This window comes from Schistocerca gregaria, chromosome 2 (genome assembly GCF_023897955.1).
Source record: "Schistocerca gregaria isolate iqSchGreg1 chromosome 2, iqSchGreg1.2, whole genome shotgun sequence".
In the NCBI taxonomy this organism is placed as follows: Eukaryota; Metazoa; Arthropoda; class Insecta; order Orthoptera; family Acrididae; genus Schistocerca; species Schistocerca gregaria.
In genome coordinates, this window is record NC_064921.1 from 100,762,806 (window position 1) to 100,787,821 (window position 25,016).

The window sequence follows — 25,016 nt, forward strand, 5'->3', positions numbered from 1 at the left end:
TGCCGACTGCAAACCTCAAACAGGATATTATTCTCCCTCCCATTCTTACCTACTTGTTAACCAGTGGGCAACGGTCAATCGCATTTTCCAAGTGTAGATTGATAAGAACAGGAGACAGACAGCAGCTGTGTCTTACTCCAAGATCTATCCAGTCGGTACTTGTTCCACAAATTTCATGCAACTGCCGGATGTCTGCAGCCTGCTGCCACCATATTCCGGCGGGTAGTCTTCTGATCATCTTCAGGTGAATACTGATAGGAAAGACACAGCGCTGACGTATTCAAGACGCCGGTGGCACATGCATGGGTTGCCCAGTTGGCGTCGTGGCTGTGATGTTTATAAGTCTGTGCGTTGTGTCGCGCGCCCTCCTAGGTGAAAGCTGGCGCCATGGATATCAGTCCACTGTCTTCGAAAGGCAAACGACACCGGCTACGCTGAGCACAAAGTTTTGGTATGACGGAATTCCATGTAGAATTTAATTGGACCCTGCCGTCTCGATTAATAAGGGACTAAGGCAGTCGTATTTCCACTGATTCAGTGATTATGGAGCTCCAAAAGCTTGATGTATGAGCCGCAATTTTCGTTTGAGCGGTACTTTCTCTTGCTACTTTCACTGACGCTTTTTTAATTTAAATTTAATGAGTCTGTAAGTCGTCTGGGTTTCCACACACTTTATTTTGCCTCATTATAGCTCAACGGCGGTGTCAATGATAAAAACAGTAAATGAATAATCACACCATGTTACCCCTCTCATGTGTGTGTGTGTGTGTGTGTGTGTGTGTGTGTGTGTGAGCGAGAGAGAGAGAGAGAGGGAGAGAGAGAGAGAGAGAGAGAGAGAGAGAGAGAGGGAGAGAGAGAACAAGTTTGTGCATGTAAAGCATTAAAGTGTATGTGCCTTTAGAACTACTCGTAATCATACAAATCAAGTATGTTTACTTTTACTCTTCAGAGGTCTTCAGATACACCCAAATGACATCGCTATCTTCACTCTAAGCTCCGCTTTCTCCCTCAACTCTTACGTGCAGACTATTCCTCTGGCCAGCGCTGGATCCATTCCGACAGGTGAGTAACGAACATGACAACTCTCAAGCATTCTCCTGGCAGTCCAGAACTATAGGACAATTTGGTCTCCTAAGTTATGCGATAACAGAAACTTGCGAAGAGTACGTAATATACATCTGTCCCGGAGCAGGGGATGATCGTTAATGTACATTTCAGGTACTCTGTACTAACGAAACTACTTTAAGTGGAAGTAATTTTGACGTATCGTCAACACTTCCAGAATGAATCTCGATATACAGATAGCTCCGGAATACAGCAAAGTAAGTTCGGTTAGGAATAAATGGGAAGTGCAGGTAAACCAAGACGATAAGGCAGCAAAAAACAAAAGGTAAGGAAATCGAATAATATATCAAGACACTGTGAAATTAATGACACTGAGCTGGTAGTGGACATAGATTTACAACTATGAGGAAAGTAAAAAATTTCTGCCGTACCAGTATTTGAAACTGGATCTCCTGCGTGCTGGGCCGGTCTTCTGATCACTAATGGCTGCAGGGTGAAAATGGTGTTTGTTTTCCGACATATCCAAAAGAACAGACACCACATGTACGAAAAAGAAATGGTAGTTGAAAATACTTATTCGGTAAAGTATAGGGAAGTCAAAACGAACTGCAGTGAAATTGAAAGCAAGGGCTGAAAAACTGCGTGCAATGTGAATTACACAGTACAATTCAGAGGAGAGAGAAGATTATAGGAAGGAGTACATTAAAGGCCTCTGCTTGAGAGAAGACTTGTCTGATGTCATGAGAGAAGTAGAAATGGAGATCGGTATAGAAGACATAAGTATAGTTTAAGTGAGCTCTGGTAAAGAATGAAATAAGACAGAATGGATAGATGACATTCCTTCGGAATTTCTTCAGTTATTGGGCAGAAGCAGGAACGAAGCCACTGTCCAGCTTAGTGTGTAGAATCTATGAGACTCGAGACTCACTACAGACTTTCGGAAAAACATCATCTGCAGAATATCCCAGAGAGCAAGGGGAGATACGTAAGAGAACAGCTGCACAATCAGCTTAATAGCTCGTGCATTCAAGTTGCTGACTAGTAGAATGTACGGAATAAAATGGTTCAAATGGCTCTGAGCACTATGTGACTTAACTTCTAAGGTCATCAGTCCCCTAGAACTTAGAACTACTTAAACTTAACCAACATAAGGACATCACACACATCCATGCCCGAGGCAGGATTCGAACCTGCGACAGTAGCGGTCGCGCGGTTCCAGACTGTAGCGCCCACAACCGCTCGGCCACCCTGGCCGGCTGTATGGAATAATTAGAAAAATAATTGCGAACTGTTTCATTACAATCAGTTTGACTTTAGGTAACATAAATGGACCAGAGAGGCAGCTCTGATGAAACGATTGGTAATGGAAGCATGACTTAGAAACAATCAGGACGCCTTCATAGCATTTGTCGCTATAGAAAAAGCGTTCGACATTGTAAAATGATGTTCGAAATTATATAATTCTGAGAAACAAGAAGTAAGCTCTAGAAAAAGACTGGTAATACACAATACTTAGAAGAAACAAGAGGGAACAATTAGAGAGGGAGACCACGAACTAAGTGCTCAGGTTAAAGAGGGTTTGAGGCAAGGATGCACTTTTTCGTTCCTAGCGTGCAATCTTTACATCGAAGAAACAATGACGGAAATGAAAGAAAGGTTCAAGAGTGGGATTAAAATTCAAGGTGAAGGGATATGAATCATAAGATTGCTATCCTCAGGGACACTGAAGATGTACTACAGCACCTGTTGAATGGAATGAACATCTTATGAGTACCGAGTATGTATTTAGGGTAAATCGAAGATAGACGAAAGTAATGTGGAGTAGCAGAAATGAGAATAGCGAGAAACTTAACATGGCAACTGATGAGCTCGGAGTAAACTGTCAAAGAACTCTACCGCCTTGGAAGCAATATAACGCATGACAGAGAAAAGCAGAGTGGCATAGGCAAAGAGGGCACTGTTGGCCAAAACAATTTCTCTAGTGTCAGACATATGCTTTAATTTGGAGAAGGAATATGTTAGAATGTACGCTTGGAACCCAGCACTGCATGGTAGTGAAACATCGGCTGTGGGAAAGCCGGAACAGAACCAAACTGGCGCGTTTCACGTTTGGTCCCTAGGATGCTGCTGTATATTAGATGAACTGATAAAGTGAGAGATGGTGAAATTCTTTGCAGGACTGACGAAGAAATGATGATGCGGACAGCATTTACAAGAAGAAGGAATAGTATGACAGGACACGCTTCAAGACATGAGAGAAGAAGTTCCATGGTATTAGAGAAAGCTGTATAAAGTAAAAACTGCAATGGAAGACAGAAATTGTAATATATTCAACAAACAACTAAGGTCGCCTTACACTAATTCGAGGTGAAGAGGAAGAATAGGATGGCACAAAAGACAGAGAGTGGCACTGTCTATGAACAGAACGTTTAATCTGACGTTTTGGGGAAACAATGTCCAAGGTGCAAATGAAATACTTTTCTGTTCATGGTGCAGAGGGTTCTGTGTAGTGATATATCTTCACACATCGTCAGTGAAGTGTATATTACAGGCGATTTGCTTTATCTTATTTGCAAATCCTCATGCATTCAGCGGGGTTTTTCCTTCCACATTTTGTACGTCATTGACTTACACAGTTTTAGCTTTCTGCAAGTACGAAGCGTCGCTACTATGGTGGCGCTATCGATTTTTTCTCCCTTTCATTCTTAGTATGAAGGCGTCACGACTGTGCGATTGATATTTCATGAAGTTATATTCCATGCTTTGTGATAGTAAATTATATTTTTTGTTTGGGCTAACGGCTGTACACCATATGAGGCTGAATTTCGGTATTTTCTAAATATGTGACGTTATGATGTACGTTAATCGACGTGTTTTCGGATCCATGATGCTCAATATGCCTTACTGTAATTGCCAAATATCTTGACGATGATTTGTGGTGAATGAACTATTGCCGAAGGTGGCAACTTCGTGCCAAAGCAGGTAATGCGAATATAGCATGTTTTCAGCGATCGTGACACATTAAATTCCTTACCCCTTTCAGACGCTCTCGCTACAAATGTGTACATCAGGTTTTTCTGTGTGTAAGCTGCAACAGAATATTTGTTCCTCAATGGAAACTTTATGTACACAGTTTTCAACGTTCAGTCTTGTCATCATGCAAAAGTGCTGCTACACGTTGGGGAAAACTGTAAAAAAACCAACAACTGAATTTCGAGGTACGCAGCAGCTTCTTGCTGCCAGAATACACGGAAGCGTTTCGTTAGTTATGTTACATTGTGTAACTGAATATTATTATTTTGTATTTTAGTTATTGAATAATCAATTTATTTATTACAACATTGAATATTTCAAAGTTAATTAGTTTTGTCCATTAAAAAGCTAAGTGTATAAAGTATGTTTTGAATGCGGGTACATATATAAGTGTAAATCTTGGATCTAAAATCATTTAAAAATCACCTAAGAACATTTGAGTATAAAGAAAAATTTTTCTTCCTCTAGAAAAAATTTTAGGTCTGAAAGGGATGTAAGTCATCAAGTGGATGACAGAATTTTGAATGTGTCGCACGCTAACGCCGCTAACACCCGTTAGGCGTAGATTGACATGTGATTCGAGTACGGCGTAGATTACACGAGGTCCTGGATCCAGACTGACAAGGAAATTAAGAAAGAAAGTTGGGTGGTCATTTCTTGACGTCCATGGAATAGCACAAGTGGACATTGTTTTCTTCACTGATAAAGAATGTTCACGAGTGAGATTAAAATTCAGCGTGAAAGGATATCAGTATTAAGATTCGCTGATGACATTACTATCCTCAGTTTAAGTGAAGAAGTATTACATAATCTGTTGAATGGGATGAACATCCAATTGAGTTCAGAATATGAATTAATAGTAAACCGAAAATTGACGAAAGAAAAGAGAGGTAACAGAAATGAGAATAGTGAGAAACCAGGCTTAAAAACTGATGATCACGAAGTAGACCAAAAAGTAGAGAGTTCTGCTCTCTTGGAAGCAAAATAAGCCATGACGGAAAATGAGTGAGGACATAAAAATCAAACTAGCATAGGAAAAGAAAGAGTTCTTGGCCAAGAGATAATGGTATCAAACATATCACTGAATTTGAGGAAGAAGTTTTTGAGCGTGTGCCTCTGCAACACAGCATGGAGCGTGAGGACACCGAAAGCTGAATGCTGAAAACTTGATAGACTGATAAGGTAATATATAAGGAGGTTATCTGCAGAATTGGCGACGAAAGGAATATACGAAAAACACTGACAAGGAGAAGGCAAAAGATGATAGTACAAGTGCTAAGACATCAGGTAATAATTCCAGCTCCCATGATTCCAGAGGGAGCTGTAGACGGTAAACACTGTAGGGGAAGACAGAAATTGGAATATACCTTAAAATCAAATCAGGGTGTATATTTTAAATTCTTCTCTAAGATGAAGAGGATGGCATCAGAGAGTTATTCGTGGTGGATCGCGTCGAACCAGTCAGACGACTGAAGACTAAAAGAAAGAAAGAAAAGCCGTGGTTTTACATTAGTAGATACATGAATGCTGAAGACATTAATATTTCCTCACCAGAAATATACATAGCATCCATGAAACACCTTGCACTGAAATTGTATTGTGCTTGTATCGAATTGAAGGGCAACGGCATTACCGCAGTGGATACACCGGCTTCCAGCACATTACCGAAGTTAATCCGCTGTCGGGCGTGGCTGGCTCTCGGATGGGTAACCATTCAGGCCGCCGTGTGTTGTTGCCATTTTTTGGGGTGCACTCAGCCTCGTGACGCCAATTGAGGAGCTACTCGACCGAATAGTAGCGGCTCCGGTCTAAAGAAAACCATGATAACTACCAGGAAAGCGGTGTGCTGACCACACGCCCGTCTTATCCACATTCTCAGCTGAGGATGACACGGCAGTCGGATTGTCCCGAGGGACCACTTGTTGCCTGAAGACGGAGTGCTGTATCAAGTTGAAGAATAGTGAGATCTGTTTTCTTAGAAACGACGGTGAACAGTGGTGTGTACCAAAACATCATTCCACAGTTTATTAGACTCTTGGGGCTGGTGTGCGCGAATTCCTATCATTCTGCAACTGTGTTTGTATTCCTTTTACATATAACCTTGATCTCAATAATGCAACTATAGGGTTAAAATGACTAAAGTAAACATAATCATAGAAGCCCTTGGAGAAGTATCGCTACACACTATTCATTCGTAGATCGTTGTCCTTTGTTGTTGGCCGGCCGGAGTGGCCGAGCGGCTCTAGGCGCTACAGCCTGTAACCGCGCGACCGCTACAGTCGCAGGTTCGAAGCCTGCCTCGGGCATGGATGTGTGTGATGTCCTCAGTTAGGTTTAAGTAGTCCTACGTTCTAGGGGACTGGTGACTTCAGAAGTTAAGTTCAGTAGTGCTCAGAGCCATTTGAACCATTTTTCTTTGTTGTTGTAAACAATTACGTTAACAGTCCTCCATGGAATGAGCAATAAGTTAAACTAAACCTAAGCGGAAAGAAGCGAACCCTTTTCATGAACTTATTCTACTGATAACATTCCATTTAATTTCTCCTTGAAAAGCTATCGAAATTTAGTCCTACACTGTGAAATGTCGTTACACAACACACTGCAATTTCGACGGAATAATTTAGTAGTTCTCACGCTGTTCCAGCTGGTTCGACTGGGATTGCTTCCGGTTGGGGCGCCACCGATTACACTGTGGCACCTGATATCCTGCAGTGGGTCGAGGTCACCATCGTCGACTTCCAGACTTGCCGCCAGCTGATCGACGACTTGGGCATAAAGGACAACCCCGTGGTGGACACAATGGTGTGCACCGGTCCCGTCACCGGTGGAATCAGCCTCTGCGGCGTGAGTTGCTCTCTTTCCCAGTTCCTTTATGAGTAAATCTGGTTGAGTGTAATGGCTAACCGCGACGCGCATATTTTGGTCATCAATATTCTGTTTTAAGGCGACCAGCCACAATTTCCTCTCTTGTGTAACTCCAGACATAATACTACACAAACTCAATGTCCTCAATTTTTTAATATCTCTATCTTCCGCTGCAATTGTTGTCTCTCTACTTCCTTTGATAGCATACAAGTTGCTTTTTGATATCCAAAATATTCCTACCGTCCTGTTCAATCTTCTGTTTGGTATTTTCCGCTTATTACTTCCCATGCCAATTCTCGAGATAACCCCACTTCTTATGGATCCAATTATGTGTTCTTCTGGAACACCACATGTCTAACGCTTTGATTCTCTTCTTTTCCAACTTTCCCACAGTCCATGTCCATGTTTCACTCTCATACCATGTCGTACTCCAGAACGAGATTTTAACTTTACAGCGGAGTGTGCGCTGATATGAAACTTTTTGGCAAATTAAAACTGTGTGCCAGACCGAGACTCTTACTGAGGACCTCTGCCTTTTGCGGGAAAGTGCTCTACCATCTGAGCTACCCAAGCACGACTCACGCCCGTGCGTCGTCTCCTACCCTCCAAACTTTACAGAAACTCACCTGCGAACCTTGCAGTACTAGGACCTTTGCAAGAAAGGGTATTGCGCAGACATGGCTTAGGCACAACCTGGAGGATGTTTCCAGAGTGAGATCTTCACTCTGCAGCGGTCCGGCACACACTTTTAATTTGCCAGGAAGTTTCATGTCGTACTCCAGACGTATGTCCTCAGAAACATCTCTAGATCCGGCCTGTGTTTAATGCTTTGTTACCTCTTTTTTTTTGTTTTTACCCAAGGATTTCCCTCCTTGCCTGTGTAAGTGTGGTTCTTTTATTCACCTGCTTTTTCCGTCTTGCGTCATTTCACTACAAAAGTAAAAGTAGTACCATTCCAATTTTTATACTGAATTTCTTGCATATTTCATTTCTGCATCTCATCTCTCAGTTCGCCTGTCTTCCTTACTCGTTTCCACTTCAAGTTATGTGCTCAGTGGACGCATTCTCTAGGTGCCATTTGTTTTCTACACAAATACAGAGTAGAGTAATGTTATGAGCGATTCTAATCATTCATATTCTTTCTGACTGAATTTAACTCCACTTCTTAATTACTCATTTATATTCTAAAATGCTTCTGCATTCCATCGTACATGTTGTACATCACAGAAAATATTCCTGCCTTATGCCCTTTTTAATCCGATTACTTTTCTTGGTGGCTCTTCCCTCTTAGTTCTTGTACGCAATATTAGTTATCTGTATTTTCTAACTGGTTATATCCATCTTACGAAGAATATCGAACATTTTGAACCATTGGTTTTCAACCTTTTAGAGTTCGTGCTCCCTTGACCAATTATGTCGTTGGTCCCCCTGTAGAATACCTTCTACAAAATGAAATACTTAATAAAAAAGTTAAGAATAAAATACCACTCACCTCATTGCGGCACCGGAGCTTGCTTTTTGTTACACAAGCCGTCAAAATTTGGCACTAAATAAGATACTGCTACATTCATTTCTATCTCCTCACAAAGTCTTGATTTGTATTCGGTTTCAATGTCAGCCACTGCTGAAAACCACTCTTACAAAGATAGGACGTTGCTAAAGAAATCAATACCTTCAGAACTTTATTCCTTAAGCTTGGGAACCCTTTCCATATTGAATACCAAAATGAAGGCAATGTCACTGACGAAAATAAAATCTTTAGTGGAGAATCTGATGAAAGTGCTATCAACTCTTTCTCTTCTACAGTACTGAACTCCGGAGGAAAATCATTACTGAAGGGATTCTGAACCCACTGAAACCTGCCACAGTGTCAGGAAAATGTTTTTTTTAAAATGAACGTGAGGTTCGGTTAAATATCCTTCACTTATAGAAAAATATCTGCATTTACACCTACTTCATTGCCACTTATAAAATGCTTCAAAAATGGGAGGTATTCCATTTCTCCTCCGTCACTCATTTTTCTGTTCTAAAGCAGCAGCTTCTTTTGGAAGGCCGAAACTGTGTCAGTAAGCTGAATGAAATGGTTTTTACTTCCTCGCACAGACTTATTTATTAACTTCACAAATATGTGACATAAATATGCCATCTAATTTAGAAAGTCATTGTCTAGAAAACACTTATTACTGATAAAATTTTGTTCTTCTGGGCGAGAATATTTTCGTCGCTTAAGTTAAAAAAAAGAGTGATAATACATTTCCCCCGGAAAGCCAGTGACTGCTTCCATAAAATAAGAGAGATGTATGTTCTGCCCCTGTATCGTGACAATTTTGACTTAAAAAAATCAACCTTTTTGAAGAGAAGTTTTAATAAAGATCACCACATCAATGGCAGTGTGCAGTCTTCGATTCACATCAATACTTAAATGATGCGAAGCAAGTGGATCTCCATAGATGATGCAATTACTACGCATAAAATGAGGAGCTATGCTGCAGGTAGACGAACGTAAAGTCCTGAGATGGATCGTGTACCGTCAGTACACACACCAATGCAGTGAACTCAATTAATTTGATTTTCTGTCATGAAAAAAATTAAATGAGCATTTCTGTTGCTATCAAGCTGAAAATCAGATACCCTTCATCTAATTCTTCCATAAATTATTCGTGAATATCCTCTCCTAAATCTTAAATTCGACGACTAGTTGCATTGTCAGGCAAATGAATGGGCAAAAACTGCTCTGCAATCTACTGGGTATTATGTGAATAGCACACGGCAGAACTAACTCCTCTGCAATAGTTCGGGTTTTCTTACATTCTGCTGCCCGGTAAGCTACATACATTGTAGTGCACTAGAAGTGTACCGAGCGAGGTGGCGCAGTGGTTAGCACACTGGACTCGCATTCGGAAGGACGACGGTTCAATCCCGCGTCCGGCCATCCTGATTTAGGTTTTCCGTGCTTTCCCTAAATCGCTCCAGGCAAATGCCGGGATGGTTCCTTTGAAAGGACACTGCCGACTTCCCCATCCTACCCTAATCCTATGAGACCGATAACCTCGCTGTTTGGTCTATTCCCCCAAACAACCAACACTAGAAGTGTTTCACTCGAGATTTTCGCCTGCTTGGGGAACGACGATTTTTGGTTTTTCACTCGACTTAGTTTTCTAGAAAAATATTCTCTTGCCTTCACCACGTCATTCTTATGAAAACTTTCTAAACGACTGATTAATTTGCTAGGCAGCAGATATTCAATATAAAGTACTTTCAAACATAAATCACACTCTGGACGCTCTTCATAGTTCACAAAAGTTCACATGAAACTGATATCTAAGTAGCTATTTTCCACATTAGCGTTAGCGTTTACTATCTTCATTACCACTTTCCTTGTTGCCCTCATCAAGCTATCGCGTTTAACATTCACTTCGCAAATTTAAAAACTTTTCCTTAGTTTGTCGTCCTTATCATTCTTGATCATAAAATAGCAAAATAATAAAAACTGGTTGGAAACTCAAACGTGACAAGTGCAACATGAGATACTTCACCGTCGAGATTATGACAGTTTACGCAGGCTGAATTTCTCCGACACCACACAAACTGGGGCTACAAACGAAATTCCCGCAACTGTCTTCTTCACCACTACGAACCAAATGCACGGTTTCCCAGGCGGTCATTTATGGTACACCTAAGTGCGGCGGACACAAAGATTGATAACAGTGGTTCAAATGGCTCTGAGCACTATGGGACTTAACGTCTGAGGTCATCAGTCCCCTAGAACTTAGAACTACTTAAACCTAACTAACCTAAGGACATCACACACATCCATGCCCGAGGCAGGATTCGAACCTGCGATCGTAGCAGTAGCGCGGTTCCGGAATGAAGCCCCTAGAACAACTCGGCCACCGCGGCTGGCTGAACCACACAAGGCCTTAGCTAAGTCTGGCATTGCTTCCACTTACTTGTGTCAGACTTCTGCTTTCTTCTTTCCTGTCGGCCTGTCTTGGTCAGTTCTTGCTACTTCGACCTTGACGGTATTAGGTTGCGAGGCCGAGGGTGTCTTTTATTTTCATTTTCTTTTCTAACACATCTCCCCAGGGGCCCAGCATTCATTTGATGAGTACGGGCTTGGCGACCCCGGGGTCCTGAGCTGGGGACTGGTCAGCGCCGCCAGTCTCCTGTCACTGTAACCCCCGGACATGCTTCAGCGACCACCGCATGGCCCGGCGGTGGAATGCATGTGCTGCGGGGAATGGTAATCTTGGCTTGACCGCCTGGATTGCGGGGAAGGTAAATCTCTATTAAAAAAAAAAAAAAACCTCAATCTTACGGTGTGCTGCGCGCCTATAAGATGCATGGCTGTTGGGTTGGAACAATCACAAGCGGGCAACCTCTGGGGCACCTGCCGCACCCTAGTTGTATATGTGGTGTCACCGCCAGACACCACACTTGCTAGGTGGTAGCCTTTAAATCGGCCGCGGTCCGTTAGTATACGTCGGACCCGCGTGTCGCCACTATCAATGATTGCAGACCGAGCGCCGCCCCACGGCAGGTCAAGAGAGACTTCCTAGCACTCGCCCCAGTTGTACAGCCGACTTTGCTAGCGATGGTTCACTGACAAATTACGCTCTCATTTGCCGACACGATAGTTAGCATAGTCTTCAGCTACGTTATTTGCTACGACCTAGCAAGGCGCCGGTATCCGTACTATTGATATTGTGAATCATGTACCATAAAGAGCGACGTTCTCCATTAATGTATTAAAGTTAAGTATTCCACCAGCTACGTCCGTTTTTCTCAATTCTAATTCCCTTGTCATGTTCCAGACCTCACGCCAGCCTGCGTGAGCTAATACGCGTGCATTTCGGCCTCCTTTAGGTATACGGGTTGGCTCTCCTGCCAACCACAACAGTATAAGGCTTACTCCGGCAGGCAGGGCTCTGTCTGAGCAGACCTTAAGTTCCCTAGCTGCTCGTGGGACCATAATGGACCCTTCGACCTCTACATTTCGTCCTACCAGTGGATTGGGTGGGCCACTGGTAGGAAAACACACCCCATCGAAAAAGCGACTACGTGCTGCGAGTCCTCCAGCGCCTGATGTTACTAGAGATTCATCTGTCGTAACAGAGCACATGCTGGTAACCAGAATGTATTTTTGATTGTCAAACGGAAGGAAGGTAGCTTTGAGAGAGTTTCTCCCTTTTACATCCACAAGGGCCTTGAGGGAATTGCAGGAACACTGAAATCTGTGAAGCGACTGCGCAATGGGACTCTGTTATTTGAAACATCTAGTTCCCGTCAAGACACTTCTCTTCAGAAAGCAACCTGTCTCGGAGTACGTTATCGAGACCGAGCTCCACTCCACTTTGAACTATAGTAAGGGTGTTGTGACATGTAGGGACTTGGTAGATATCTCCAAGGACGAGTTGAAATCTGAGTGGGCTGACGAAGGTATTGTTGACATGCAGCATATTATGAAACGAGTCGATGGGGGCCTAGTCAAATCCGACTCGTTTATTCTCACGTTCAATTGCCCGAGACTCCCAGAGCATGTTAAACGGGTTTCTTACATTTGCCAGTACGGCCATATTCCCCCACTCAATGCGCTGTTTTAAATGTCAGCCCTTTGGGCATACTACGTTGGAGTGTAATGGGATAGCCACTTGTGGTAAATACGGTCAGCCTACCCATGAAGGAGCCGATTGTTCATCGCCTGTGAAGTGCATGAATTGCTCTTGGAGTCACCCTGTCTGGAGCCGGGTCAGCCCCATCTATCTCGAGGAACGGAAGATACAGGAGATAAAAACATCTAAGTGCATCCCCTATGGTGAGGCCAAGAGGCTCTTTAAGGCCATGCAGCCTCCTGTGTTTACAACATCTTTCGCTTCCGCTCTGCAGAAACCGGTACAGTTGGCCACTGTTGCTACACAAACAGAGGTTGCAAGTGTCATCACTAACACCTGCGTTTGCCAGTGTACTTGTGCTGTTGCGGTAGTTTTGCAACCTGCAGCTCTCCCCACAACGTCGGACAAGGCCGTGGTTGCTGACATTGGGGTACTTCCTGCCCCTCCCCATATGGCGCCTTCTGTCCAGGCGACTAAAGCTCCAACTGTTGACAAAGTTCTGCATTCTAAGCCCCCCAAGACGAAGACGCCGAAGGTGAAGGTTTTGCCACCTGAGGAGACTAATCAGGGTCAGTCCAATGACGATTCCATCATACTGTCTGACATCTCCCTTGGGTCGCCAAAGGAGCTGATGGACATTGATGACGACCGGAGGCGGTATTCTCGCCCCAGGAATAAATCTCCGTACAGTACGGGCTCTCCTCCAGAGGCAGGGTGAATATTCAGCTACCCTGATCAGTAGCTCCCATATTACAGTGGAACCTGAATGGGTTCAGGACGCATGTGGCCGAATTACAACTCCTTGTACGAGAGCGCCCCTTGTGCTTATGTCTGCAAGAGACACATTTTCGAGCCACTGATGCTCCTTCTTTATGGGGCTATACCGTGTAATGAAAAGATGATCTGATGGGGGAAAGGGCAAAGGGAGGTGTTGCGGATTTTGTCTCTGACATGCACCACGCACCTCTCTTGCAAGCAGTTGCAGTTGACCTTCTTGTGGGGCGGAGGCTCACAGTCTGTTCAGTTTATTTACCGCCTCAGGATGCGATAGACTCTGAGGCTCTTACAAACCTTATTAGCCAACTCCTCCGCCCATTTCTCCTTCTGGGATACTTCAATGCTCATAATGTCTTATGGTGCTCTACGACTACTTGCCCCAGGGGTCGCGTTCTGGAAAGCCTCATGGCGTCCGAAGAACTGTGCACTCTCAACTCTGGTGCCCCCACTCATTTCTGTACTGCTTCTGGGTGCGTCGTCAGCTATTGACCTTTCGCTTTGCTCTTCAGCTCTGTGGGAGGCAGCTGCTGACCTCCATTCTAGTGACCACTTCCCCCTTTGGATTCGCCTCCTGGGTGAGGCTGTGGCATTACCAGTGCCGTCCAGGTGGCACTATTGCAGAGCTGACTGGACACTTTTCAGCCATTTAGCTGTTTTGGAACACCGTGCTAGTGTCCACGAATGGGTCGACCATGTTACAGCCGTGATCTCCCATTCTGCTGAATTGTCGATCCCAGTGTCCTCAAGTCATCCCAAGAGGCGTCTTGTCCCTTGGTGGACCACTGAGTGCCGCTGAGCCATCCGAGTCCGCCGTGCAGCTCTGCGCCGCTTCAAGTGCCGTTCCTCAGCTGACAGTCTTGCGGCCTTTCGGGTGGCAAGGGCCAAGGCGCGGCGAGTGATTAAAGAGAGCAAACGACGGTCATGGCAATCGTTCTTGAACTCCATCTCCCGCTCCACAAGTTCCACGAAAGTGTGGGAAGCAATCAAGAGCATTTCCGGGAAACGCAGCCAATTACCTGTCACGGCATTGCTGCAACACGGTTGTCTACTCACGGATCCGAGAGACAATGCCCAGACACTGGACATGCATTTTGCGAAATCTACTGCCACTATTAACTGTGATCAAGATTTCTGCCGCTAGAGCACTGCCATCGAGAAGGATCACTTGGACTTCCGGTCTCCAAATTCGGAACCCTACAACTACCCCTTCACAATGTGGGAACTGGATTCGGCGCTGTCTGTGGCTCATGATACTGCACCAGGTGACGATCAAATCCTATACAGCATGTTGCAGCACTTGTTACTGCCATCCAAGGAAGTTCTCCTGAATTGTTTTAATATGTTATGGTCATCTGGCACGTTCCCTGACTCGTGGAGGGAGGCGATTTTGATTCCCTTCCTCAAACGGGGAAAGGACCGAATGCGTTGACGAGCTGTGTCGGGAAGACGTTGGAACGCATGGTAAACCATCGCCTGGTTTGGTTGCTCGAGACCAGGCAGCTCCTTAGCCACTCTCAGTGTGGCTTTCGGAGATGTCGTTTAACTATAGACAACTTGACCCTGCTTGAGGCGGCCATCCAGCAGGCCTTCCTACGTAGCCAGCATTGTGTAGGGGTCTTCATTGACATTAATAAGGCGTATGACACTACTTGGCCCGGCTTTATCCTCAGTCAACTCCTTCAGTGGGGCTTTCGCGGCCATCTCCCCATCTTCATTCGGTCCCTTCTTTCCCGCCGCCTCTTTCGATATCGGGTTGGTAATGTGCTATCTGATTTGTACGTGCAGGAGAATGGTGTTCCTCAGGGAAGCGTTTTAAGTGTCACCCTCTTTGCCATCGCCATTAACAGTATCACGAACACTATCCGGAGTCCGGTCCAGTGCTTCTTGTTTGTGGACGATTTTGCTGTTTTCTGTTCTTCCTCCAGTCTTGTCACTGCTAGTCTGCAGCTGCAGCTTACGATAAAGCGATTAGAGGCATGGACTGCGAAGACGGGTTTTACCTTTTCTGCAGAAAAATGTGTGTGTGTTCATTTTAATCGTTCTCGACGTGCTTTTACCTCCCCTCAATTACGTCTGAGGGACATAATTCTTCCTTTTAGAGACACTGTTAGATTGCTGGGCCTCACTTTTGATTCCAAGTTGTCGTGGTTTCCGCACCTTAAAGACCTCAAGGTGCGGACCCTGAAGGCACTGAATATTTTGAAGTGTCTAAGCCATCGGTCCGGGGGAGCAGATCGGGCGCGTCTGCTGCAGTTTTATAGGGCTTTCGTCCGGTCGCGTCTTGAGTATGGATGCACCGTGTATGGGTCAGCGAGGCCTTCGTATCTGACGATTCTTGACGCAGTACACCATGAGGGTATCAGGCTGGCCACTGGTGCCTTCCGTACCAGTCCCATCCCCAGCCTGTGTGCTGAGGCAGGGGAACCGCCGCTCGCCATTCGGCGGAAACTCCTCATGGTGCGACGGGTGTGTCAATTCCTTGCCTGTCCTACCTCCCCTGCGTACCCTACTGTTGCCCGACCGTCTATGGAGCGTCTCTTTATCAGTCGTCCCAGGGCAACGAGACCATTTGGGATTCGTGCCAAGCATTTGCTTGAGTCCCTTGGTGTGGAGCGTGTGGCACCCCAACTCCAGGGTTTTACCCGCCTGCCTCCCTGGTTGCTCCAGAGGCCCAGCGTCATTTTAGACTTGTCCTGCGTTTGTTTTTACCTCCTTATTTTACGATATTTTAAACCAGCATCGCGACCATGTACCAGTATTTACGGATGGCTCTAAACAGGGGCACTCTGTTGCTTGTGCTGTCGTTTTCCCTGATCGAGTCGTCAAGTTACGGCTTCCTGCGGCGTTTACCATCTTTGATGCCGAATTGTTTGCGATATTGCGAGGATTGGAGCAGATGAGATGTGATTCGAGTCTTAAGTTTCTCCTCTGTTCTGACTCCCTGAGTGCCCTTCAGACCCTGCAACACTTGTACCCAGCGGATACGGTCGTCCAGAACATCCATGATGCCCTACTCCACCTGAAACGAAAGGGGAGGGGGTTTCTTTCTGCTGGGTGCCGGGGCACGTGGGTATTAGGGGAAACGAACTGGCGGATGTAGCTGCCAAAGATGCATGATCCCTCCCTCAGGTTGTTGAATGTGCCGTCCCCCTCCATGCTGTTACCTCCCTTTTGCGTTTTCGTGTTATGCGTCAATGGGAAGAGGAGTGGCTGGAAGTCGGTGAAAATAAGCTGCGTCTGGTAAAGGCCACCACGCGACCATGGCGTACGTCCTACCAGTCGTGCAGGCGGGATGAGGTTCTCCTCACTCGCCTTCGCATCGGGCACAGTCCCTTAACGCATGGTTTTTTACTCCGGCGGGAGGACCCCCCAATCTGCAGTGCTTGTGGCGTCCAGATTACTGTCCGCCACATTTTACTTGACTGTCCTTTATTCCCTGACCAGAGGGCAGTGGTTTCCTTGCCACCGGATTTGCCCTCTATTTTGCAAGACGACGCAACGATTGTGGTTAAGGTGTCCTGTCCAATTTGTTGCCTCGTATTTTAGGGAGAGGATTTTAATGTGCTGCTGGGTGACTGGCTCACCCTGGTTTTAGGTAAGAGGTCCGCCAGTCACGATTACCTACTTGTTTCACTACCATTTCTATTCTCTTTTCCTTGTGTTTCCTTTCCTTTTTTAGGTCGTTTCTTTTCCTCTTGTTTTGCCTCTGTATGTGAGGATTTGAACTGCGTCAGGCCTGTATCTTTTAGCTGTTCTCCTTGTTCGCTGTCAGTCTTCATCCCATCACCGCATGGGTTCCTGTTTCTATGCGTTTGGGCGCCGATGACCACACTGTTTAGCGCCCGAAAACCTCAAACCACACACACACACACACACACACACACACACTTTTCTAACACATGGCTGTTAACCGAATGGCTCCCGGTATAAGGACACCAACCTCACCAAATACCAACAGCCAGTAAGGGGCGGAATAGCGGATAAGGAAGGGGCAGCTCATTGTCCCAGGGATGAGAAATTGTCCCTAAAGGCAGAGGAACCATTAACTTGGTCAACGGCAGGAGGATGCAGAAGGGAACGGGAAACCACTGCATTAACAATCACATACAGGATTCCCAAATAGAAATATGGCTACGTTCAATTCAACACTTTCCGGAGTTTCAATTCCCCCATTCGGATCTCCGGGGGTGGGGAGGGGGGGATTTCTGGGGGGAAGGCTGTAAGGAGTAAAGGAATAAAAGAACAGATGAGAATTGGAACATGGAATGTCAGAACCTTTCTGGGAAACTAGAAGGGGTTAAGATGCTGATGGAAAAGTCACCGGCGGAGGTTCGAGTCCTCCCTCGGGCTTGGGTGTGTGTGTTTGTCCTTAGGATAATTTAGGTTAAGTAGTGTGTAAGCTTAGGGACTGATGAACTTAGCAGCTAAGTCCCATAAGATTTCACACGCATTTGAACATTTGGAAAAGTCACAGCTGGACGTTTTAGGCGGTAACGGTGATTTTACGTCAGGGGATATTAGGATCATTCACAGTGGTAGTGCTCGAACAGGAAGAAATGGCGTCGCTATAATTTTGAGAGGAAAATGGAAGAACAACTTGTTGAACACATACCACTACAGTAATAGGATAATGATGATTAAAATTAAAGCACAACCCACAGATTTGTGTGTAATTGCAGTTTACTTACCAACAAAAAAGAGCAAGGATGAGGATGTAGAAGTAGTATATGAGCAAATTGATGACTTAATGAAACTGGTTAAAGGACCGGACAATCTTGTCATAATTGCTGATTTCAAAGCATCGATTGGTGATGATAAAAAAAGGATTATGGAATAGCAAGTTCAGGCTAGGAAAAATGAAGGCTAGAGGAGAAAGGCTGCTAGATATCTGTGAACAATATTAGATGATAGTCACCAACACGTGTTTTGAAATGCACAAGAGAAGAAGATATACATGGAAAAGTTCAGCAGATGGCAAAAGGTATCAGATAGATTACATCCTAGTCAAGAAGAAATTTATGAAGCAAATAAAGTCTAGCCACTTTACTTCGCAAAACCGTTGGTGTTCTCCGATTAAGAATTCCAATGGCCGCTGCGGTCTTCTTCATTCAAATAATGGAATATTTCAGCTGTCGTTACCCTACATGCAATGTAGTGTCTACAATTTTATCGAATGCTGCGCTAAGCTTCAAAAAGACACAGATACATGCCATTATTTTTCATGTTAATCAACAAGTCTCTCTAAACAACGGTCGGAACGTTCTGCCAATCTTTCAACTCCTCGTCGACGGAACGCTGCCACTCCGTTATGAAATATTCCAGAACTGCTGTGTGTACGTTCTCGTCGTCTGGAAATATCTCCCTTTCCAGTTGTTCTTTCAGCTTGCCGAGACGATGCAAATCGTACTGAACATGATCTTGACTGTATGGCGAATCAGCGTCATCCACACCTGTGCGCCTTGGGCAAACAGCTCGCTACCGCTGGACACGATATCGCATTTCGTTCGTACACCGCCAGTATTCCTGTGCAGATTAAACCTCTTGCCCAATTGGACCTGTCCTGTACTGCGAACTTCAGTTTTGGACTTGGTTCCCCATAATATTCCCACCCTGTAATATAACTGTTATCCGTACTACAGTAAAACCGAGAAGATAATTTTTTCTGACAATGTGCCACTCTTTTTCTCCGGTGGTCTTACCTTTGGACGACGTGCGTAACTTACTTTCTGAAATCTATACGTCCTATTTCGTTCGATTTTTCTAGGACTAGTCCTATCAGTTTGTCTTGATTTTTCTTATCTCTATTCTCCTTTATGAGAACTGAGGCAATTTCCTTTCCCAAAGCAAAATGATTGTTATATATTTCTTAACATTCTTTCTCATTCTTCAGGGTATCGTTATTATCAGCAACTTGGATGCATGAGATGTTAAGTAGTTGATGCTATAGGTCTCGCTTCTGTTTGTCCTTGGTATTTTCGGTTTTGTGTGGATGACATTCTTCCTAAACGTAGATGATATGCCTCCAGTCTCATAAATTCTACAACTTTAATGTTACCAGACGTTGAAAATACTGCTGCAGTTGTAAGATTCTCTTATTATCACACGGACGGTTTCGGGCTCTTATGCGCCTATCGTCATGTGTCGTAGCTTGGTGCTGTCACCCCCGAGCGCCGCGGCGGACGTGTACAAGTCGCGGTGCCCTACCAACGACTGCAGAGCATGATCCTTTCCCTGACACTTGTTACCTACATTTTAAACGCTCAGAACCATCCCTTCGGCCTTGTATGAACTCAATAGCTCTGTCAAACGCTGACTCTAGTGCTGGATGTTTTCCCGTCTCTCTTCTTTGCGTTTTCGAAGAACTCCTGTTTTTGATTTCTCCGACAGTCTTGACTTTTCTGTGGGCTAAATCAGGTCTTGCTGCGATGACTTCTTTGATTTCTTTATATTTACTGCCACGTTATTTCTCTATAACTTCTCTGCACTTCCTATTGATTTAATTCAATGTCATCATTGTGGCCTTCAATCCGAAGACTGGTTTACTGCAGCTGTCAACCCTCATCATTTCCTAAAATTACTACAACTTACATCTTTTGGAATTTGCTTACTGTATTCATCTCATGGCCTCCCTCTACGACACTTGTCTTCAGTACTACACACATCAAAAAAAGTTTTGCACTTGGGTCACCCCAGTTCCCAGAACTCCTGAAGGCAGACGTTGACTGTAGATATTGTATCACAGACAGACACTTTGACTGTTCAGAGATGTCACTAAACCCGCCCAAAGATATAAACAACCATATATGAGCAGCGCCTTTTAGCCGGAGGGAGTCCAACAACCGAACAGTTCCAGTCATTCCTCCAGGAAGGAGGTATTCTGCTCGTGTTGTCTCTAGTTCAACCATGCCTAGATGATCAATGCCGTGGTTCGATCCAGTCCGCATTGTTACTTTGTTCCAGGAAGAGCTCTCGACAAGGGAAGTATCCACGCATCTTGGAGTGAACCAAAGCGATGTTGTCCAAACATGGAGGAGATACAGAGAGACAGGAACTGTCGCTGACATGCCTCGCTCAGGCGCCCAAGGGCAGTGGAAGACCGCTACCTACGGATTATGGTCGGGAGGAACCTTGACAGCAACGCCACCATGTTGAAAAATGCTTTTCGTACAGCCACAGGACGTCGTGTTACGATTCTAACTGTGCGCAACTTCATTCCCGACGCCCATGGCGAAGTCCATCTTAGCAACCACGACACCATGCAGAGCAGTACAGATGGACCCAACAAAATGCCGAATGGACCGCTGAGGATTGACACCACGTTCTCTTCACCGATGAGTGTCGCATATGCCTTCAGCCAGATGTGTTTGGAGGCAACCCGATCGGGCTGAGCGCCTTAGACACACTGTCCTGCCAGTGTAGGAAGGTGGAGGTTGCCTGCTGTTTTGGGGTGGCATTATTTGGGGCTGACGTACGCCGCTGGTGGTCATGGAAGGCGCCGTAACGGCTGTACGATACGTTAATGCCATCCTCCGACCTATAGTGCAATCAAATAGGCACCATATTGGCGAGGCATTCGTTTTCATGGATGACAATTTCCACCCCCATAGTGCAAATCTTGTGAATGACTTCGTTTGGGATAATGACGTAACTCGACTAGACTGGCCAGGATGTTCTCCAGATATGAACCCTATTCAACATGCCTGGGATAGACTGAAAAGGGCCGTTTATAGACAACGTGACCCACAAACCACTTCGAGGGATCTAGGCCGCATCGCCGATGAGGAGAGGGACAATCTGGACCAACAGCGCCTTAATAAACTTATGGATAGTATGCAGCGACGAGTACAGGCATGCATCAATGCAAGATGAGGTGCTATTAGATATTAGGGGTACCGGTGTGTACAGCTGTTTGGATCACCACCTCTCGCTTTATGGTGGTACACCATGCAATGTGTGGCTTTCATGATCAATAAAAAGGGGGAAATGATGTTTATGTTGATTTCTATTCCAATTTTATGAACAGGTTCCGGAACTCTCGGAACCGAGGTGATGCAAAACTGTTTTTGATGTGTGTATATTTGTGATCTCTTGGTATCTCAGAGCGTTTCATATCAACCGAGCCTTTCTTTTAGTCAATATGCTCCACACATTTCTTGCGTCACCAATTCTACTCAGTACCTCTTCATTAGTCACGTGGTCTACCCATCTAATCTTCTGTATTCTTTCATAGCACCACATTTCAAAAGCATCCTTTCTCTTCTTTTCTAAACTGTTGGTCATCCTTGATTCGCTTCCCTACATGCCTACACTCGAAAGGAATACCGTCAAAGAAGTTTTCTGAATACCTATATTTTTATTCAATATTAGCAAATTTGTTTTCTTTGGAAACTCCTTTCTTGCCATTGTTAGAGCACATTTTATATCCTCTCTACCGTGGCCATCGCCAGTTATTGTGATGCCCAAATAGCAAAAGTCATACAGTGCATCTAGAGTCTCGTTTACCAATGTAATTTCTTCAGCATCACCTGGTTTCATTCGACTACATTCCATTGTACTTTTTTTGCGTTTGTTGATATTCATGTTACATCCTCCTTTCAAGGCGCTTTCCATTCTGTTCAGCTGCTCTTGCAAGTCCTTTCCTGTCTCTGGGAGAATTACATTGTCGTCGGCAAACCTCAAAATTTTTATTTCTTCTCCCTTTGGTTTAGTACCTGCTTAATGTAGAGACTGAATAACATAGGGATAAGCTGGAAACCTGTCTGAATCCCTTCTCAACCCGTTGTTCCATTCCATGCCCCTTCCATCGTATAACACGCTTGTGGTTATGTCCATGTAGTAGAAAGTGTACCCTACTCAAGATTGTCAAAAGTTTTCTCTAAGTGTAGAAACGCTATAAAAGTGGGTTTGCCTTAAGTTAACTTAATCGCAGTGTCAGCATTGCCTCGCTTGTTCCTGCATCTTCCCCGAGATCGGCTTCTTCCAGTTTTCCATTCTTCTGTAAATAATTAATATTAGTATAGTGTAACCATAACTTATTAAGGTATAGTTCGGTAATATTGACACCTGTCAATACCTGCTCTCTTCAGAATTGTATTTATTACGTTCTTGTTGAAGTCTGAGGATATTTCACCTGTCTTATACACGTTGCACATCAGATGGGGTGGTTTTGTCATGACTGCCTCCCCCAAGGCTGTCAGTAGATCTCACGGAATGCCGTCTACTCCCAGGGCCATGTTCAACTTTCAGTGCTGCTATACGCGAATAAATTGTGTCACCTACAGTTGAAGATCAGGTTTCACGACGACTGGTAAAAAGTAATTTAGACTGTTACCAGAGTTTCTGTAATCTTTTCCTTTCCAGTCCGTCATTAATACTGAAAATTGTTTTCAGTCACAAGCGTAGTTGCACAGCCAAATAAAAAATCATGACTATTTTACGAATTCCGACATTTGTGAAGTACCTTCTGTAATTGAAAACAGCACACGATGGATTATGTTCAATTTTTAACACGTGTAAAGTGTATATTTTGTAAGCCTCAAACGAGACAGTGTCGTTATTTGAGTATTTTTCTCAAATATCTCAAGTCAATTTATCTCATTTTTTTGTGTTTGATCCTGTGTCATGTACACAAGCTACTAAGGAATGGAATCTGATTAGCTGAGTGTCATGAATTCACAATCAGTTCACCACAAATAAGGCATATGTTAGCCTAACTTCACGATTTGCGTGTACTCGTATGCACCGTTTGTCTTGAATTTGTCACGTAGACAAATTATAGACACTAAGTAAATTTTGTAACAAAATACTTTAGGAAAGAATTCAATCCTTTAAGAAAATGAGAATCCTCTATTTTTATCCCACAAAGAAGAAGGTTACGTATGGAAAACTTTGTAATATCGTCAAAATCAGGATATGATAATAAGTACTGACTCATGTGCACCTGGTTTCATTTGCTGTTTAGTAGTTAATCGACATAAATTTATACCAAATTTTGGTATAAATAAAAATCTTTGTATATATATATATATATATATATATCATATAGCTCGTAAAAAGAAGTAATATTTGGAACAGTAGTTATCCGTTACATGATGTTCTCATACTTTCATCGTGTGACGAAAAGAAGAATAGTTGTAATTTGATTAAACCCATGTAATGGAATTTCTCTGAAAGTATGTTTAACAAAAAAACTGTTAAACAGACCTATTATAGATGGAGTAATTTCACGGTTTTCTATGATTGTGTGATTAGGTCCTCCTGCAGAACGTTAATCAATGAAGCCATATATTTCACTACTTGTAGCGTACATGAGATTTACGCGCAGCGCAACTTTTAGCGTCTCTGTATTTTGTTGTTTAATGTGGTACGATGTGCTGCTGACTTACAGGGTGACTCTGGTGGACCTTTGGTGCAAGACGGAGTGTTGATAGGCGTGGCCCAGTGGGCTTACTCCATATGCGGCTACGAGGGCGCTCCATCCGGTTGCACCAGGGTCTCCGCTTTCATCGATTTCATCAACGACAACCTGTAATCTCGCTTTTCATTTTGGCAATAAAGTAATGTGAAAGTGATGACGGTTTTCGAATATATGACAATCACGCAAAAGATTGCCTATACCTTCTCACAACACTCAAATATTTTCAACTGTGCTTATCTTCACAGTCGATGCCACAGTAAACAGGATTCAAAAGGTTTTTGACATTTTACGCCAAATACGATAGCCTACTGCAATTTTTCAGCATCAGTAAAGAACATTAGTCCAAGCTCCCATTTTCCCCCCTCCCATCACAAGAAAAGTTCACTTAGGCAAAATATCACTCTGATAATGCATTTAAAACGGTAAATTACAAAATAAAATGGGTGATTGAAAGCTATTGTGATTGATACCACGTTGAAGTAAGGCTGGGTATTGTTTACCATTTGCCTTTCACCATTCGTGATTTCGATTTTGTTTTCAATAAAGTCTTTGTTGTGTGTGTGTGTGTATGTGTGTGTGTGTGTGTGTACACGCGCGCGTTTTTAATTGTAATTTCAGTGCCTTCATTCCGATGGTAGATGTACATTTGCTGCTCATCGGCGATATACACTTGTAAACGTACGGAATTTTTTTAAAATTATTTATGTGAGAGATATTGCTATTTTTTTATCTTTACGAAAGTTTCACAAAGATGTTATCAAAGTCTGTTTGTTGTCTTTAAAGACCTTATGAGAATTTACTCTTGTAACAAAAATGACGAACATGAATTTACTATATTAAATTGTACGTCTTGAACATGGGAAAGATGTTTCGAAGATCCGAAGATGAAAATTATGTGGTATTTTGAGGAGTATGACAGCTGTGTTTCAGCAGTGATGGAGTAAAAAGGATGGAGGGCAAACGATGGTTATGTAGAGACAAGAAAAGATAAACATGGAAAAGGAGGTGGGAAACTGATATAAGGAAGAATAGAGTGTGTGAGTGGGTTACATGATGCTGGAATGTCAGATGTCAACATGCTTTTCTTTTCTTTTTTTTTTGGGTAGGGGGCGGGGGCTGTGGAAGTTTCGTTGGGAGAACAGATCAACTGTCTGCGAGAGCAAATTTATTGTCTGTGTAATGGGCTGATATTTGTAATATAAGGAGAAATAATGGCGTGGTTGGAGGTAATTTTTATGGCATGTATA

General features: G+C 43.9%; 1 protein-coding gene across 1 annotated transcript in view; it reads left to right on the plus strand.

The window, feature by feature from the left end:
* The window catches only part of LOC126336427 (trypsin-1-like), a 41,188-nt gene extending 17,265 nt beyond the window's left edge, over positions 1-23,923 (plus strand). Inside the window, exons 5-7 of the mRNA XM_050000121.1 lie at positions 950-1,062; positions 6,743-6,942; positions 23,740-23,923. Of these exons, the coding sequence (XP_049856078.1) occupies positions 950-1,062; positions 6,743-6,942; positions 23,740-23,883 (457 nt within the window). The 3' untranslated portion in view covers positions 23,884-23,923. The remainder of the gene's footprint in view (positions 1-949; positions 1,063-6,742; positions 6,943-23,739) is intronic.
* Positions 23,924-25,016: the final 1,093 nt, after the last annotated feature.